We start from the raw sequence: 13,256 nt of genomic DNA, 5'->3' as shown, positions 1-13,256 counted from the left end.
TATGTACATATTTGTATTCCTTTACTATATATCCAGATGTATTGTATACCGAAATTTTAACAAAATTTTATTTATTGTATGTATATATATATCCAAACTTTTATACAAACTTTTAAATATATATCAAATATATACATTTATATGTGTGTATGTATATAGACATATACGCCCATACTTTTAACCTATATTTTAAACTTCTATTATTTTGCTATATTTTCTCAAATCCCTTCTTTCTATGTTTTCCACAAAGCTCTTTTTATGCTTCTTATAATGTGACTATCAGTGGTTTTATTTATCTCACTTAGCTCATTTATCTATTCCTTGAGTTCTTTTTGAGAGGGGAGGGAGGAGTGTATTGTCCTTAATTTTTTAAATTTTGTCTATGGTTTTCCTGCTTTGGATATGTACTCTTACGTTTGCACTATTCCTTTCCTCCTTTTAATCAATGTATTTGCAGATATCTCATGCTGCTGCCGCTGCTGGCTCTCCTCCCCCTCCTCTTCCTCTACCGCCTCTCCTCCTCCATTGGTACTTATCTTGAATGGGTGTGATGGAGGTTTCTTTATTGACTGGCAGAGGAGACAGCTGGAAGTTTGAAGTGTGATCTCATTTTTGTTCCTGCCTGAGGCTGTGAGCTTTTTCTAGATTAGCAGAGAGATTTTCTGGCTTATAAGGATGTCACGCATTTTGAGTATGATCCTTTAAATAGGCAGTGCAGATCAATATAGTTTCTGTTCCACATTACCTTACCAAGAACTTACTCTGTAAAGATGGTATATCAGGATGCTAAATAAAATGTAGGTCTCCTCTAGGGCTGATATTACCATTCCAAGAAACAGGGCATTGGTTTACTCCTCAGAGTGAACCCCTATTTTGGAAAATCCATGCTCTACCCACCTGTCTCACCCTCAACAATGATTCATGATGGGGTTATGGGTGTAGTCGATTCTTGTTTTCTTTGATATTTTAAACTTATTCTAACATCTTGATTTCCTTCTACTTTTCAGATGCAGCAGCTGTTCCATGAAAATTATGAACACAATCGGAAGGGTTATATCCAAGACCTTCACAACAGCAAAATCCATGCAGCCATAACACTTCATCCAAACAAAAGGCCTGCCTACCAATACAGGCTTCATAATTACATGCTTAGCCGCAAAATTTCTGAACTTCGCTACCGCACCATCCAGCTCCACCGGGAGAGCGCTCTGATGAGCAAGCTCAGTAACAGCGAAGTGAGCAAAGAGGACCAGCAGCTGGGAGTGATGCCTTCTTTCAACCACTTCCAGCCTCGGGAGAGAGATGAAGTGATAGAATGGGAGTTCCTGACAGGGAAGCTCCTTTACTCAGCATCTGAGAACCAGCCTCCCCGACAGAGCATCAGCAGCATCCTGAGAACAGCGCTGGATGACACCGTCCTACAGGTGATGGAGATGATCAATGAGAATGCCAAGAGTAGAGGGCGGCTCATTGACTTCAAGGAAATTCAGTATGGCTACCGCAGGGTTGATCCCCTGCATGGGGTGGAGTACATTTTGGATTTACTCCTCTTATACAAAAGACACAAGGGGAGGAAACTGACTGTGCCGGTAAGACGTCATGCCTATCTTCAGCAGTTGTTCAGCAAGCCTTTCTTCAGAGAAACTGAAGAGCTAGATGTCAACAGTCTTGTAGAGAGTATTAACAGTGACACTCAGTCATTCTCCTTTATATCTAATTCTTTAAAGATATTATCTTCTTTTCAAGGTGCCAAAGAAATGGGAGGGCACAATGAAAAGAAAATACATGTTCTTGTCCCTCTCATTGGAAGGTATGACATTTTCTTGAGATTCATGGAGAACTTTGAAAACACTTGTCTTATCCCAAAGCAGAATGTAAAGCTGATCATCATCCTTTTCAGTAGGGATTCTGGCCAAGATTCCAGCAAGCATATTGAGCTGATACAAGAGTATCAAAACAAGTACCCTAAAGCAGAAATGACCCTGATCCCCATGAAGGGAGAGTTTTCCAGAGGTCTTGGTCTTGAAATGGGATCTTCCCAGTTTGACAATGATACTTTGCTGCTATTTTGTGATGTTGACTTGATCTTCAGAGGAGACTTTCTCCAACGATGTAGAGACAATACAATTCAGGGACAACAAGTGTACTATCCCATCATCTTTAGCCAGTATGACCCAAAGGTAACCAATGGGGGAAGTCCTCCCACTGATAATGATTTTGTCTTCTCAAAGAAGACTGGATTTTGGAGAGACTATGGATATGGAATTACCTGTATTTATAAAAGTGATCTTCTGGGTGCAGGTGGATTTGATACCTCAATACAAGGCTGGGGACTGGAAGATGTAGATCTCTACAATAAAGTTATTCGATCTGGCTTAAGGCCCTTCAGAAGTCAAGAAGTAGGAGTAGTGCATATTTTCCATCCAGTTCATTGTGACCCTAACTTGGACCCTAAGCAGTATAAGATGTGCTTAGGATCCAAGGCAAGTACTTTTGCCTCAACTGTGCAACTGGCTGAACTGTGGTTGGAAAAACATTTGGGTGTCAGGTACAATCGAACTCTCTCCTGACAGTCCAGGCAACACATATTGCCTTTTTAAAGGGGAGTTTACCTCATTGTTGGTTGTTGTTATTTTTATTTTATTATTGTTATTTTTATTATTATAATTATTATTGTTATAATTTTATTTTGTTGTCCTGGTCTTAAACTACTCTTGGTTGTCTTCCAAAGGGTGTTTGTTGACCTCAAACAAGAAGAGTCTGCGGTTCACTGATATTTCAGATTTCTACTGAAGTCAATAGGTATATTACTTTTATATATCTTTGAGATAGAGATTGAGTTAAATTGTGGCAATCAAATGACTTTTGAAGCTCATTCATCATGAGAGACAGCTTAGAAGAATGTTCTCTTGGGGCTTAAAGATGCAATATCGACTTTTCTTTTGTTTGTCAAATTCAATGTGATACGAATATTTACTGGTGAAAGGTACCACAAAAGTGCTTTATGCTTCCTATGGGGAAGGGACTCTGTAACATAAACTTGAGTTTTGTAATTTATACAAGGACTTAAATATATAGACAGTAATTTTCTTCATCTTTAGAATTTTTAAAGTAAATGAACACTTATGATTGTATGTTTATTTTTTAAAAAAAAGTTTTAAAAATTGAGCAGTTTGTTCCACAAGCAACCGGTACTGGCTACCCTGGTCTTATGACAGTTATCTGCTCCTCACAACTGTCTGCTATAAATGCGAATGAATTTTATTTTCTCAAGGAAATATGATTTAATTAAATATTCATGTACATTTTAGAAGCTTTATGAAACAATGTCCTTCATTTGCTGGCAAGAAGATAAAATATGACAGAACCTGGTTATTTATAATAAAACACAGGTATAACAATATTCTTTTTCAAAAACACTGAAAAATTTGTGTTGTTTCCTTTTAGTCATATTTGATGTATTTCTTAATGGTCATACTCACCAAAACATGCTTGCTACACAGGCTGGAAAAGTTAATATGGAATTATGGGCATGATATTTGTATCAGTATGCTTTAAGTCCTAGCCTTCATTAAGTGATTAAAATGAGCAGTTTTTTAGTCAGTAATTTACAATCCATGGGAAGTATTCCTCTTCAATCTCATTAGCTTTGTGATCAAACTGAACCAAGAACAGGTCAGAAACGGCTTTTAATTTGGATTGGTAGACGGCTCAAAGATACAAAAATAAATGCAGAAATTATAAATATAAAATTAATTTTACAAAAATAATACTGCAATTTATAAAACACCTAAGAAAATGTCATTTAATTTCATATATCATTCTTTCTCAAAACTGAATCAATGTTGCCCAGTTTGTAGAAAAACATAATCTCATTCAAGAAATGTAAGAAAAAATGAAAATCTGTACAAGAAGCTCGTATGAAGGCATATTTTTAAAATTTCATTTTGTAAATAGGTAATATATTTGCATAGTTCCAAAATCAAAGAAAAATTTTAAATGTCTACAGCTATCAGTCTCACTCTCTATTCACCCAGCTCGGCCCTCAGCCGCACGTGACCACCATTTTAGGTGTATGTATGTTTGTGTGCATGCTTGGCTAAAGTTTCATAAGCAGAAAAGACATGTATTTATTTTTTCACTCTTTATACACAAAATGTAGCACTTTGTACATGCTGTTCTACACTTTGATTTTCTTTTTTCACACAAGAACACTAAAATTTCCATCAAAATTGATTTGAAAGCAATTGTAAATTGTTACCATTATTTAGAACTGATTGCCAAGAGGCCATATAGCCTTTGCCTTAGTAATGGGGTTTCTTACATGGTAACACTCCCTTTTAGTGAAGACATTTTAGGGGCTTCAGAAAAAATAACATTGCTTAATATTGTGACGAATATGGCACTTTCCTTGACTAAAACGTGTTATCTTAATAACGTAAGGTTCATGAGAAAGGAATTCATGGCACTTTTATATGTTAAAAATCTTGACAGGGCCAACACTTCAGAGTTGATCTCTGCTCCAATGTTGTCTCTGGCCTTCACAAACCCCTTCTTATAGCTATTTTCCTACATTATGTTCTTAGCTCTTTTATTTCCCTTACAGTAAATATATTAATATTCAGTAAAGATAGTCATTTGGGAAGATCTATTACTAAATAATAATTATTAATGATTTTATTAATGTAGAAAAGAAATTAGGGTCTGTTCTTTTCTTTAACTTAGACAACTGAAATAGCAGAGAGTTTTCCTGAGGAATAAATGCAAAGGCCTAATTTAAAACCCCCCAAGTGTTAGAGAGTCATGAGGCACCTGCCCAGGGACGAAGTGGCATTCTCCATTATACTGATGAAATTTTGCTGATGAAACAAGGGAATGCAGAGATCTCATTTGAACTTAATTACACACATGCACGCTATACTGTAATTAATGTAAGTGCACTCAAATTCTATTTTACAATTTTGCATTAAGCTTTCCTATGATTTTTTTCAGGTACTGCAATATTTCTTGACTGAAAATTTATCGAAATGATACTAGTAAAATTAAGAGTGTTTTTCTGTCCATGTAGTGTCTATTGCTTAAGGTTGAAGGGCAACACAATGTGAACGCAGCCTGAAGCACAGTATGTGTACGTTTTTGGCATCACCTTATTTGGACAGCTACAGATGTTGTATTTAAATACCACCTCAACAGCAATTTCATTAACCTTCAACATCATCTTATTGATCATCTTTTGTTCGCTCAACACAACACTGTATGTTTTACTTATATTATCCTTTTAAATGTAATCCTCTCAATAGCTCTCAGAATACTGATTCTCTTTTCTTCATTCAACAGATATGGAAACTGAGGCCATGAGTGATTAAGTAACTTGTCCTGAGTTCACACAGTTGGCTTGCTGTAGAGTTAAGATTTATGCTAATTGCTGTCTGAATCAAAAGCACCTGTCTTTCCACTCTAACCCATGGCTTCTCAGTTGTTGGGGGCATATAGGGGACAATGGGGGAGCAAAGGTCCAGCTGACCCCATGGCCATGTTTGATCCGCCATTCAGCTTGCTTTGCTCTTTGCTCATTCTGGACAGAGATAAGTTTGCTGATCTTTTGCTCAGTCAGAGGCTTTTTAGGCTTTTAATCTCAGTCTTCCCCCACCTTGCCAGCTTCCTTGGAGTAGCACTCCCTTGGGGAAGGGTTTTTTTCTATTTAATTGTTCACAAGTCATTGGACCTCAGCTAGCAGGAAAAAAATGCTCAGAATTCCTAATGTCAGTAGTAGCCCTTCTACACGGGCTCAGCCAACTGAGTGCAAAAGCTGTCCACAATGAACACCACCACATAATTGCTTGACTATTTGTCACTTTACCCTAACAGACTTAGCATGACACAGCTGAGATATTTCTGAATCTAAGAGTTGAGCCCTTTGTGCCTAGTTAATAGATGGGAACTACTGGAATGAAATAGCCCAGTATGCGGACTGATAGTCCAACCAAGAGAGTAAATGCTCACTGGAAAGGTAAGTTATAACATCCCTCTGTTTTTTTTGTTTTTTGTTTTTTAAAGGAGTTCCTTTATTTTTATTTTTTATTTATTTATTTTTGGCTGTGTTGGGTCTTCATTTCTGTGCAAGGGCTTTCTCTAGTTGCGGCAAGCGTGGGCCACCCTTCATCGCGGTGCGCGGGCCTCTCACTATCGTGGCCTCTCTTGTTGCGGAACACAGGCTCCAGACGTGCAGGCTCAGTAGTTGTGGCTCATGGGCCTAGTTGCTCCGCGGCATGTGGGATCTTCCCAGACAAGGGCTCGAACCCATGTCCCCTGCATTGGCAGGCAGTTTCTTAACCACTGCACCACCAGGGAAGACCATCCCTCTGTTTTTAGTATAAGAAAACTGAAGCCCATCTCTGGTCAACAGCCCCATAGCTGGGCCACTCTGGTTTTACATTCAGATTAGCCCTGGGCAATTCCTTCTTCCAGGAGGAGGGCCCAGAAGATGAGGCCCCTTTCTAACATTTGGATTGCCCAGATGAGAGGCGGTAGTGCTGCCAGGCCTGTTGAGCCCTCACCTAGGACTGCCTTGTCCTGGAGGGTGTAACCTAAGGTAGACTTGTACCTAGAAAGAGACTTGGTGGCTCCCCTCTTTTCCTCTCTTCACCCAAAAGAAAATATGTTTAATCAGGTAAGATATATCAAGATGAGTCTCAAATAGCCAGTAAAGTATCAATATTTGTGGCTTCTTCTTGGCCACGATGATGAGATTTGCATGGGGGAATGAGGGCATCAACACACTTTACATTTTGTGGCCATCTACATTTCCTTCCCTACCTCCTGATGCTTTCTGAGTCACTACATCTGTGGTCCTGCCAGTCACGGGAACTTAGTGTGCCTTACCAAAGGGATACCTCTAAGAGGGGACTGAAAGTAATCCAGGAAACTGGCCACTTAAACTCTCATTGGTGCTTAAATATTGATGGCATATCTCTTCGGAAGTAGTCTGTGATTATGGCTATTACAGGGCACAGTAGGGTCCGGAAGGATAATAAAGGGATCTGTTGTTATCAGTTCTTAGTGCTGCTGACTTGCCTACCTTCCCCATCTGCACTTTTATTAGCACCCTAATCATTGTCAAGCGTACAGTATAGGTAGGCTAGCTGTGCTGAGACCAGAAGCCTCCTAGGTCTGGAGGAGTAGTAGCAACAGCAGAGGCAGGACAGAGTCCCAGAATATGCCAGTGGGCTCTGCCTCTGCGCCCCACAGCCTTGCTCAGGCACCAGCCACGCCGCCGGGGTTGACTCGACAGGTGGTGGGATGAAGAGACATCAGCAGTAATTCGTGCCCCCAGGTGGCGATACAGTCACATCTGCAGCAGGCAGCAAACCACCTGGTGTTGGCACAAAGATGCCAGGATATTCTAGTATTGCCTTCAATTTGACATCCAATTGTCTGTTTCCCTGTTTCTTTCTCTCGTCAGAAGCTGCCAACATCTGTGCTATATTTGGAATTCTTCTCCATGCAGGATTTTATTTCAATCGAATTCAACCCTTGTTGATTAGTCCATAGGTTGGTGTAAAAGCTGAGACTGCTGAGTTTTGATTATCCCTCATGCACACTGGTATGCATTCTTGCTATGCTGTCACCACCCAACCTCAGTCTTTATAGAATCAGTTCTGAAGGAATTGGTAAGTATAAAATTTAGAAGGATAAACTTTTATTTAAGTTGGATCTACTGTAAAAAGAAAGACTTCAACAGGAAAAGAAAGAAGCTTTTTTTTTTTTTTTTTCTGGAATACTTGCTCTTAATCTGTAATGTTAACCGATTAGCAAATGTTTATTGAGACCTTGCTTGGGAACAATACTCTCAAGTAAAAACTCTGAGACGGTGAAAATATGCATTACCTGAAAGCAAACCTCTCACTACTATCAGGCCTCCTTCTGCAGGGCTGTTCTCCAACTCATTCTCAGTTCTTCCCCAACTCCTATCCCCTAAATTCCCACAAACATCCCACTTTCTCATTCTATCCAAGTAGGGAGAAGTATGTATATATGCCAAACAGAATCTAAGATCTGTAGGTGATTTTCAAATACAGACATATGAATCTGCCTTGATTCTTGTGTCTTGATTCTGTCGTCAAGTGTTCAACTTGACATGAGTCAAAAGTAACTCAGTCCAAAAGTTCATATAAAAATGAAAATAAATAGCACAACTTTAGGATTAAAAACTTTCTGTATCTAATCTATTAAATATTCTGTCACCACAATCAGCCACAAGTTCATTAATGTTTTCCTCCCATACCCACCAAAGTGGCTCCAATTCCTATTTCTAAAAGGAAGACCTTTCATAGGTGATACATAAAATTTTAATTAAAAGCATAATACTAAGAAAATGGCGGGGAGAGGGGAGGCAGTGCATTGTATACCTTTGCATTATTCTTTGTCACTTGCCTCCTAGTTTTCATGCCATTCTAACATGCTGATGACCTACTTTTCCTTTTAATAGTTTCCTTCCTTTTTTCTGCTAGTGGCTTCTTCCCCGTCTCCCACACTTAAGAACTACTTGATACAAGCTATATATTGTTTAGACTACAAGTTTCTAGTGTTGCTTTTGAGAAGTTACTACTGTATAAATCATGAGTTTGAAGGCTGAAGTGAACATAAGTTTTTCAACTCTTTTCAGTAGCAACCCTGGTCTATTTAGTGCTGGAATCATTTCTCCTCGTTAGCCAACTGGAATCCCAAGGGCATGGATCTTACACTGCCTCTTGAGCATTTAGACTAGAAACTGAAGGGAGAGAAGTTTGAAACTCTTTGATCCCCTCCAAGTGCTTCCAACTTCTCAATTAATCTGTTCAACATTAAATTCAGGTTTGTACTTTAATGGGCAAAGCATTGCATCAAAATATTTATTGAATTAATTATTCAGTCATGTAAAGGAAAGGAGATTTCATGACTAAAACTTAATGTGCATTTTTAGAAATCATTTTGTTTTTGCATACATTTTATAATATATTTTCTGGTAAGACATTATTATATGGAGGTTAAGAATATCAAATAATTATATGATTGATACAGTTATCACACTATGTTTTCCCAATATCAATAATGCTTATGTTTTCATATTCTACCTAAGACAGGCAGAATTCTTTGAAAAAGGCTCAGAGCTCAGAAAGGGCTCAGAAGGAAAAGGAACCATTATTGTTCTCAATCATTCGTCTTTTCTGTTACACCTGCCCCTCAGCCAACATGCAGTTTACTTAAGGAAAGTTCCCTCTGTCTCCACTTCTCCCCTTTGTTACTTCATACAGGAAGCCATTTTAATAAGGAAGGGGAAAAGGCAACGTGATTTTTTTGTTATTTGACTTATTATAACAGTAAAACAGCTACCGTTCATTAGGTGCTTGCTTACTTTGCACTGTTATTCGGGAAACAGCATCTCCTTTGAGCTCCATCAACTCTAAAGTAGGTATCACATCTTCATTTTACAGGTGAGCAAAATGAATTTCCCTCCCTCTTCCCTTCCATAGTTCTTTCACTTAACAAACATACACTGATGCCTTATTTGGGACAATATACCAAAATAACATCTCATTTTGTTCAAACTGCTGCCTTGATAGCATCAGTCTCCACCAAATGACTGGGTTGACCATAATACTAAAATTCAGGTTTTCAAAACATCTTAAAGGAGAGAATTAGTATAATATGAAAAAGAGGTTCACAGATAGTGGGACAAATATCTAAAAGAAAGACTTTAAAACTGCACAGAATACATAGTTTTTGCAATGAAATCACATACTTTTAAATATGCTTTTAAAAAGCATAATTCACTGTTCTTACTTCTTAAATAAATGTATCAAACATACTAGTTTTTGCTTCTAAGATGCATGCTTCATTGTTTCTTCTCTACTAGCCCCTAGATATTCATTTAATTTTATTATTATTATTTCATGAAATAACTTTTGACTGACTCATATGGGAAAATGTCAAAGACATTTATGAAATGATAGATATTCTGGGAGATTTCATAACAGAACATTTTTAGTTAAAAAATTCCTGTTGTGAGTTAGTTGCAGGTATAATTTCTCTGGGCATTCTCAGAAAAGAAATTTGAGTTTAAATTTCTTTACAAAAAATTAGCTGCAAGGAAATTGAAGGCCTTTTAGAGAAAAGTGCACGGAAATGAGTCTGTTTCTCCTGTGCATTTGTGTATATTTTTGTATTTTCTTTACTCTTTGACCTTTTTGATACTAGCACTTTTTTCTTTAGATGGGAACTTGTTCCTAAATCAGGAACTCTAACCTGCAGCTCATTATTTCTCCCATTCTCGGTGGCAGTCTCTCTCTCACATGGGCAGAACAGCTGAATTCATTTCTCATTCTAATTGATTTCTTCAGTATCTTCAGAAACTGTAATATTATATAGCACATTTAAAAATTCCTTCAATGGATATTTTAATTTTATTTATTTATTTATTTTTGGCTATGTTGAGTCTTCGTTTCTGTGCGAGGGCTTTCTCTAGTTGCGGCAAGCGGGGGCCACTCTTCATTGCGGTGCGCGGGCCTCTCACTATCGCCGCCTCTCTTGTTGCGGAGCACAGGCTCCAGACGCGCAAGCTCAGCAATTGTGGCTCACGGGCCCAGTCGCTCCGCGGCATGTGGGATCTTCCCAGACCAGGGCTTGAACCCGTGTCCCCTGCATTGGCAGGCAGATTCTCAACCACTGCGCCACCAGGGAAGCCCCCTTCAATAGATATTTAATAAAATGTTTTATTAAACATTAGGTACTTTTTGAAAAATTATATTTTATCTCAAAATTGATCAAAGATGCATAATACTAACCTCTTTTTGCTTTCCATTGAAGCCAAATGCAGTTTTTTTAAAAGTAGCTTAAAAAACTGTAATTACTTTAGAAATTACCAGATTCATCTTTGGGTTTTTTTCTTTGTTTTTGTTTTTACAGAAGTATAGTTGATTTACAATATTGTATGAGTTTCTGGTGTACAGCAAAGTGATTCAGTTATATGTGTGTGAAAAGAAAAAGAATATATATATATATTTTTCAGATTCTTTTCCATTATAGATTGTTACAAGATACTGAATATATAGTTCCCTGTGCTGTATAGTAGGACCTTGTTATTTATCTGTTTTATATAAAGCAGTGTGTATCTGTTAATCCCAAGCTCCTAATTTATCCCTTCCCCAACCTCTTTCCCCTTTGTTTTAGAAATCTGTGAGTCTGTTTCTGTTTGCAAATAAATTCATTTGTATCATTTGTTTTTGATTCCACATAAATGATATCATAGATTCATTTTTGTTTTAAGAGAATACCTAAGGATAGTTTCTATTTCCATAAGAATCTACGCTGACTTTAGAAGACCCAAGTTGTTCGAATTAACGTGTTATACCACTCCAAAAACAAGCAGGAATTTGATTATGTAGAGTTTCATTGTTACTTCTCTTCTTAAAACTCTCTAAAGTTTTCCACATCTACTTAGAATAAAACCTAAACTCCTTACCCTGGCACGTGCCACCTGCCCAGTGTGATCTGCCCCTGCCTCTCCCCGGTCCTCTTCTCCCCTCGCTCACACCCGGCTTCATCCTGCTGCCGTTACTCTGGCCTCCACTCGGGCTGTGAAGCATGCCAAGCTTGCTCCCACCTTTAGGCCTCTGTCCCACTTGTTCTCTGAACTTGGAAAGCTGGTCCTGGAGATCTTCTCCTGGCTGGCTCCTTTTTGTAATTCAGGTCTCACCACAAAGGTCACTCGGTGAGAGAGGCTTTTCTAACCACCTAATCTGAAACAGCTAGCTCTGCCACCCCCTCCAAATTATGTTCCTTGACCTGTTTATTACCAGCAGATAATTATCATCCCTCTGATAGATCAGCTCATATACCTTTATCTGCCATACTCTGTTCACAATAAATCTGCTATTTCCATTGTGTACTTTTTCATATACCATGTATGTCTCCTTCCTCTCTAAAATAATCCACTCCATGAGAACAGGGACAATAGCTGTCTTGCTGGGTGCTGGGCCCTCAGGCTCTGAAAAAGGAAGGAGCTGGATTCATGTACTGGCTCCGGGGTCTCAACGCCAGAAGCGTGAACTCGACCTAGGGCATCACTTCTATCTCCTGCTCAGGCTCAGCTCTGTTCTCCCCCTCTCCTTTTTTGCCTTCTCTACCCGCTCCCCTCTGTAATCTGTCCCCTTCCTTAATCCACCCTTTTCACTTATTTTAGTTTTGTGGACTTCTAGCTTTGGCATATTCAATGTCATGCATCATTTTACTTCTTTTAGTGCTTTTACCCTTCTGCCCATTCATCAGCAAGTTTTCCATCTTTTAGTATAACCTGAATATTTGTTAAATACTAAGCACTGCAGGGAAAAAATAACCCCCTCCTTATAATGATAACAAAACACACAAAAAAACAAACCCTAAATTAAAAGTGTCCTTCAGGATATCAGCAAGGATACTATTGCTCATTTCTTTCTTCTTCCTACTCTGCACAATTGTGGCAGGGGTTCCCTTTTTTTCTTCCACAATGTGAAAATAAACCTTGTCTCTGGGTGTCATTGTACCACCACCTAATCCATGCTCTCTCACATCTCTGCAATGTTTGAAGTTTCAGATCAAAGATTGTGACTTAAGAGGGTCTACACTTTGGTGGAATCTGAGTAGCTCTGGGGTATATCAGTGACCCTTGTGGCCTCAGGGCTCTACCTTATTGAGAGGTTTTGAGCAGATTTTGAGATTTATTCATCTGTATTAGCAAACTGTACAGGGCACAGAATTCCAATTGGCTCCCCAATACAGAGATAACAGCTGCTGATAAATTCACAAGGGCATATTGTTTGGCCTCATATTGTTATCTTTACAATATCCAAAGCCTTCTTAGAAGCAAAATTTAGGGGGAAAAGTTTGTCTGGTAAGCACGGGTTTTGGAGTTAATGAAAACAGATGATGAGTTTAAGCCATATTGCCATCAAGCTCTGAGGGCCTGAAAGCCAGAGGAGCCTTTATCTAGCAGGAAAGTAGATACATTAGTTTCATCATTACATTGAATCTACGAGATTTGGGATAGGTCTCTAGTCACATACCAACTGTCTTAGGACGAACTACTTCTATGATTTACCTCCATTAAGGTGTACTGATTACTAGCGAATACAAGGCACTGTGCCAAGATTGCAAACGTGGCAAAACCTGCACCCCATCCCCAACGATCTCACCCATTTCATGTAGGAGAAATAATTCTCCACTTTCCTGGTGACCATTTC

The 13,256-nt window shown here is 38.6% G+C and overlaps 1 protein-coding gene across 1 annotated transcript in view; it reads left to right on the top strand.

The window, feature by feature from the left end:
- The window catches only part of CHSY3 (chondroitin sulfate synthase 3), a 332,684-nt gene that overhangs the window by 291,821 nt on the left and 27,607 nt on the right, over positions 1-13,256 (top strand). The window contains exon 3 of the mRNA XM_082457854.1: positions 1,008-13,256. This exon is cut by the window's right edge and continues 27,607 nt beyond it. Within this exon, the coding sequence (XP_082313980.1) occupies positions 1,008-2,570 (1,563 nt within the window). The 3' untranslated portion in view covers positions 2,571-13,256. The remainder of the gene's footprint in view (positions 1-1,007) is intronic.

This window comes from Balaenoptera physalus (assembly GCF_965194825.1).
Source record: "Balaenoptera physalus genome assembly, chromosome: 3".
NCBI classification, from domain to species: domain Eukaryota; kingdom Metazoa; phylum Chordata; class Mammalia; order Artiodactyla; family Balaenopteridae; genus Balaenoptera; species Balaenoptera physalus.
The sequence above is the reverse complement of the archived record's forward strand: the minus strand, read 5'-3'. Positions and strand labels throughout refer to the sequence as shown.